The sequence below is a fragment of the Mesitornis unicolor genome, unplaced genomic scaffold (genome assembly GCF_000695765.1).
Source record: "Mesitornis unicolor isolate BGI_N332 unplaced genomic scaffold, ASM69576v1 scaffold2305, whole genome shotgun sequence".
Taxonomy (NCBI): Eukaryota; Metazoa; Chordata; class Aves; order Mesitornithiformes; family Mesitornithidae; genus Mesitornis; species Mesitornis unicolor.
Genome location: NW_010184603.1, coordinates 38847 through 45387, shown reverse-complemented (window position 1 = coordinate 45387; position 6541 = coordinate 38847). Strand labels below are relative to the sequence as shown.

Here is a 6541-nt window from a genome sequence, read left to right as displayed (position 1 = left end):
GCAGACCACCCTCAGGGCTTGAGCTGCAGCCTGACTGCATATTCAAGCAGCAAGCTCTCAGTCCCCCAGGAATCCCCACCCCCATAAGCAGACAGTTCCTGCTGGGGTAGAAGAGGTCCCCAAAGCCCCTGGAAGCACAATTACACCTTTATTGCAGCAGCTTTTGGGTCAGCGCTGTCAAACACCACTCACTTTAGACTAGATGCAAGAAGTTTTGAAGCCTTTTATTTATTAGCAATTAAATTATTCAATTAACACTAACCTCCAGACAGCAGTTAAAATATTGTACAAAGAGCAGCTTGCCCTCTAGAAGCTCTGTACACAGTTCAATATAAACTTACACTCTAAGATTGAATGCACCCCACTGAAAAGGGGTAAAGCAGCTGTGCACAGGAGGCCTTGCCGAGGTGCTGTACTACCCTTGAAATGCACAAGACCTCCTCCCAGGGAGTTTGCACAGTACAGACACAGGTCCTGTCCCCCCCACCGTGTTTCACCAGGTCCTGGACTGATGAGGTTCTTGCTTTTTTTGCAGTGGTGCTGGGCACCAGAACTTCTAGTGTATGAAACAGATTATTTTAAAACCTGTTACTAGTGTGCAGTTCAAATCAAATCTGTAGATATTTCAATGGCTCTTAATTCCTTAAACCATAAGGTTGTTAGCAAAACAGGAGAGCAAAATTCCAAACACACTGCACAAAACATTGAATAAATACCTCTGAGTAATGTTACCAGCTTAAACAATTGAATTAATGCTCCAGAGACAGGAATACTTCTGGAATCTCTGACCAGAGCTCAGGATTCAAGGGAGTTACTTCAGTAAAAGAAAAGTCACCTTATGAAAAATTACATCTTTACAAAAGTGACACACCCTTCATTTAAGAGCAGAACATTGCCATTACTGACTGTGCTTTTAAGCATTCCCATGTCACAATAAATAAAACCAGTTTTACTTGTGCCAATGTTACCTACGAAAGAAAGTATTCACAGAACAGCCGAAGGTGTTCTCCTCATACACCACAACCTAATATAGGTGCATTCAGCAATCGGGGCAGCTCGAAACCACAGCAGCTTACTTGGTCCACACAGGACCCACCAACAGCTGTCAAAATTACTCCCCTACCTATGGGACTGCAGATCAGGTACCACCAGATGACTGTGGAGATGCTTAACATCCTGGTTGATAACATGTCAGTTTTTCAGGAGACAGAAGTAAAATGAAGGAAAATGTTAAAATGGATTAAGACTTATTTGTATCAGTCACAGGCTCATTATTGCATTTTAATAAATATCAGGCAAGTTAAAGTAGTTTCTGTCCCAGTAGTTGCCAGAATAAAGCCAGTCCTGCGTACCAGTATAGGGATTGGGGCCTTGGTGGAACCATCTGCAAGGAAACACACAGCACATTAGTGAAGCCATTAACACACACATTTACAAAGTTCAGAACTGCTTTGCTGCATCTTCAGCAGTTTACTCTCAAAGTAATTACTGGGACTGCAGAAGCCTTCTTGGTTTTAAATTCACTCATGAGTTTAAAGTCATCTTCAGCGGCTAGGTCTCCCATTCACCACACCACTTCAGTGTCTCCTAGGTAAAATTAGTGACACCAGTATTTTGTCACTTGAGGCAGTCAAGACTATCACATAAAGATGGGGAAGCACCATTTCACTTCAAAGCAGTTGTGAACAATCATTTTGGCATGCATAAGCAGTAACAGTTTTTGCAAGACACGTAAAACACCACAAGCACTGCAGTCCTGAAAACAGAAAAACATTATTTCCCTGGGATCTAGATTTCCTCTTCGTTTTCAAAGCCTACTCAGAACAAGTAGGCCAGCTACCCTCTGTGTAGGTGAAATCACCCACAGGCTGCAGAAGTCCTGCCTTATTACAAGGTAACTGTGCTGCATTACACTGTCAGCACTGGCGGGGCAGAAAGCCGATTCTGTCTGCACCAAGTTACTTGCAAGCTTTTGCAGAGCTGGTTGCAGCCAGGAACACTGAGGTTTAGCACCTTTCTTTCTTTCCTTTCCTTCCCTTCCCTCTCCTCCGCTACTTAATCTGCAGGCACTGCATATACACACACAGAGTACATGTCCTTGTGGTGGGGGGGGCTGTCTACCTGCACAACAAGGTGCCTCTGCAAGGCCAGACTAGTGTCTAGTGGTGAGTACAGCCCTGCTGTACCACCACAGCACAGAAGTTTTTCCTTCTTCCTCCTCTCCTGCAGCCCGTTACTGAATGCTGCGTTGTTTGGGCCCAGTTACTCAATCTTCTGCCTCAACAGCACACGCTGCACAGCACCAGACCTCTAGCATTTAACTTCCTGTATTTTGCCAAGCTGTGTTTATGGCGCATCAGCTTTGCTAGAAGCCCCTTCTGTGGTTAATGCGCTCCACAGCTTCCTTTCACCTCACTGCCACAAAAACTAGTTCCTGCCTTATATGCCTCACTGCAGCAAACACACTCACTTCAGTAAATCATGCGTGTGCAAGGCAGCCCATTTTAACTCTGCTCTTCCCTTCCAGGCTACCAGGTTACAGAACACAAATTAAAGCGCAAATATGACTCGATCTCTTTTAAAAAGCAAAAGCATAAAGGTCACCAGTGTCACATTACAAAGCAGGGCAGCTAACAGGCAAGTCTTGCTTGGCTCAAAAGATCTGAGATGCACGTCTGAAGAAATGCCTTGTACCGTCTTCAGGGTGGCAACCTGAACAGCTGAATGGTTCTCCTGCTGTCCTGGTTACGTGCACTGAAGTCAACAGAAGACAGAAGTCACTCACCCCTGCCACGGTACATAGTTCACTACTGCATCACCTCTGCACAGGATGCCTCTGCTATTCCAAAGTAACTGCTGTGTGTGCCTGGTTCACCTGTGAGCTTGCAGGTAACAGGAGCTCATCCCACAGCACAAAGCCAAGCATTTGTTGAGAGGCAGGGCTAGGAGCTGGCTCCTCAGCCCTCGGATTAAGGAATTTTACCACCCAGGACTTCACTAGCTATCTTCAACACTTGTATGGGTCAGGACAGTGAGCCCTTCCTCCAGTGCTGCTACTGCTTCTAAAGGTGATGGGAAGAACTAAGTTTGAGAGAGACCCAAAGCTATCAGCTGATGTAGCCAGGTAAGTGATGGGGGAAGGAGGGAACCGATTTTCATCAACAGCAACAGACCACTGCTGTGTGTCAGAACCGGTCTTTTACTCAAGACTTAGGGCTACTGGTCAGTCTGTAAAACATCAAGTGGTCAACATGAATCATTTATTCAGAAACAGCAAGAACCTGCTTCTCAAGTGGATTCAAGAGAATTTAAAAAAATCACTAGACACTTTGGAGAATCGTCTGACAAGGTAGGAACTCTACTAGACAAAGTAAGAAGCCTGCTTTTCTGTGGCAAGCAAACTGCAGTAGTTTACATCAGAGTTTGTATTACACGCTGCAGATTAGGAGCTACAGTTGACCACCTGGGAACAGGCAGGAGAGTTTCCCTTCACAGTATGCAATTTTTTTTCCCCAAAGCAGAACTCTTCCCACACACTGCATTCATCCTTTGAAGGCAGTGACACTTGGCACTCATAAAGAGATGAGACACCAGGAAATTTCTGTCAAACCTTTAGAAACATCCTGGAAAACAGAGTTTTTAAAAGATGTCCCAAGCAAGTGCTGAGCACGTCTATGGTACCTGCACAACAGCAACCGAAGAACCTTGTCAATGGTGTCTGCACTGATCACACACCCCAAAAACCACTGCTCTGAGTTGTCCCCTGAGGATTCCCCAATTTCCAGTACCAACCTCAGGTGCTTTGACCTATACCTTGAGGTATTTCTGGCACCTGAACATAGAGTACAGCTACCCCTTGCTTTGAAAACACTTGGTGAGAGCTACAACCACTCTGAATTCAGGAAAGGAAGACAGAGTGCAAGGCTGTCCAGCACTTAACACGTCTAGTTGGAAGCATTACAAAGATGTTATTTTCCACCAGTCTCTGGGCAAACAAACCCAAACACTTCAGGAGAGCAGGCACAGGAAAAAGACAAAGGCAGACATGTCCAAACCTGGGACTCTGCGATGAAGGGTGACTTCATTTGAAAAAAAGAAAAAAGTTATTTAAAGTTACAAACAGACATTTTCAAGATATTTAATCCACAGTGTCTGGATGTATTAAGAGCTAGTTAATGGGGAAGAGATGAAACTTGCTTACTTTTAGCAAGTTTAGTCCTATCTTTTTTTTTTTCTGAGAAGAGCCTACCAATTTATTACTATACTTTTAAATAGACCTTGCCTGGTCAAGCTAGATTCATTTGGTCATGTTTTCACAATTTCTACTGAGCTTGTGTGTAACAGCTCCCAACTGACCCCTCTTGTCTTAGAGCAAAAATAATAATAAACAAACCCAAAAAAACCCCAACAAAACCAAACCACAACAACAACAAAAAACAAAACAAAACAAAACAAAAAACATCCCATTCTGGCAGATCTCTTGTAAGTTAATTTTTCCCTTGGCTCTCCTAACTTCTGTAGTTAGTAACACACTAAGAAAGGAGAAAATGACTTGGATATCTGGGTGATAAAGTCGTTTCACCAACTTGGAGAATAACTGTATGCAGTGGGAACGCAGCATGGCCAGCGCACAGCAGCTGATGGCAGAAGTCACTATCAGTGATAGCAGTAAGCTATCAAGCTCACCAGAGGAAGCACCTTCTCCTCTCTTTGGCCAAGCACACAAATTTGAGGCAATTATAAATTAATCAGCGACAACCATCCTTACAAGCAGCCATCAGTTGCAACACCGTTTTGTGTCAGAACCTGTTTGTATTTACTAGGGGTGTGCAAGCAGCGAGGGGGAAGGAAGCGAGGCCAAGGCTGATGCTTATCTCTGGGAGCACTACAGCCTGCATGGACCAAGTCTGCAAACACAACCATGGTGCTACCAAACCTGGTGACGTCAGCTCTTCGGCATGACACAACGCTGCATGTCACCAGTGTCAACTGGCAGTTACCTCCACGTTCAAAACCCTTATACACCTACACACACACACACACACACACACACACACACACACACACACACACAGAGGCGAGCACACTAACCTCGTCTTCCAGTCTTCCTCTGACTTTGAACGATTTTTGCGAGCAGTCCTTTGTTTTTCTTCTAGCCTCTTCTTTTCCTCGCTAGCTAGATCTTGAAGGAGTAAAAACACACAATAAAAATACGGAAGACATTGAAGTGTAATATAAGATAAGAGACATTACTCCATTTGACTCAGCAAACAAATAAGGGAAATAGTGAAAGCTGTCAATTTAAAAAGCCTTCTACATAACACACTACTTAGGGATAGTCTAAGGGCAAAGCCAGGCCAGCTGTGGCTCAAGATCAGCCAGTGGAATTCCAGTTTTTAAGACTGCTAAATACATGTTTAGTCATGGCCTGAGGACTCTGAAGATGTGTTTATGTGACAGGAAATGTGAATTTAAGGGAGAGAATCAAAGAGCAAAAGCAAAAATCCTCATGAGTTGAGGAAAAGAGTTTAATAAGTGAAGGGAAAGGAAAAAAAAAGGAGGAAAAAGTGATGCAAAGACATTCACTTACTGCCTTCCACCAGCAGACCTGTATCCAGCCAGTCTCCAAGTAACAGCTACTTGCCCCCAGCACACACAACTCATTGGTAAGCATGATGTTATATGGTATGAAATACCTCTTTGGTCAGTTGGGGCCAGCTGTCCTCGCTGTCTCCCCTCCCAGCCTCTTGCCCGCCCCAGAAACAGAGGCAGCCTTAACACTGCAGCTGGTGTTCAGCAATAGCTAAAACACTGCTTTGGTCACCAATATAAATCACATATGAGCTGCTATGAAGAAAATTAACTCCATCCTGACGAGCCCCAGTACAGGTGGATGCCAAACCTTTCACCAGACATACCACCACCTGCAGAAGCTTGTATTAAAGCATTACTGTATTGCGGCATGGAGGAATATATCTTTATAGGTAGCGACTTTAACAGTTCATCTAACAACCCCAATGTGGAATTTCCTTTTTTCCCAGTCCCTCAGTTTTAACAAAAAGTAAAAACACCTTTGCCAGTAACTGAAGTTACCTATTTCTCCGTTTTCCATGGCTCTGATATCGGGTCGTAGCCGGCAGTCAGTTTTGGGAATGACACTCTCCATTTCTTTGTCCAACTCATTCAAAGCCATAGCAAAGCTAGTAAAATTATACATCTGAAATTCAGAGACAAAAGATGACTTCACAATGTCTCCAGCTGCTAGTCTTAATACACAAGAAAGTTGCTGTCTATAAACAAGCATCCAAGTGCTTTTGTATTATTTAATCACTCAAGGAATACTCCAGATACCAGTAAAACCGCACTGTCAGGCAGGGTGTAGGTGATCCTTGGTGCTTCTGTTTAAGCAGGCCAGCATCCAATTACTCAGTGCACTATTTCTCCCTTAGCTTCTTTTTTCCAGCCCTATTTGCCCTGTCTCTGTAGAGAGATTTCCCCCTTGATTAACCCACTGAGGGCACCTTTTTTGTTCCACTTCACT

General features: G+C 44.0%; 1 protein-coding gene across 1 annotated transcript in view; it reads right to left on the bottom strand.

The window, feature by feature from the left end:
- Window positions 1–1281: 1281 nt before the first annotated feature.
- Window positions 1282–6541, bottom strand: part of OSBPL1A (oxysterol binding protein-like 1A) — a 26100-nt gene continuing 20840 nt past the window's right edge. The window contains exons 11-13 of the mRNA XM_010184498.1: window positions 6094–6217; window positions 5092–5182; window positions 1282–1384 (exon numbers count right to left, since the gene is read on the bottom strand). Coding sequence (XP_010182800.1) covers window positions 1282–1384; window positions 5092–5182; window positions 6094–6217 — 318 coding nt within the window. The remainder of the gene's footprint in view (window positions 1385–5091; window positions 5183–6093; window positions 6218–6541) is intronic.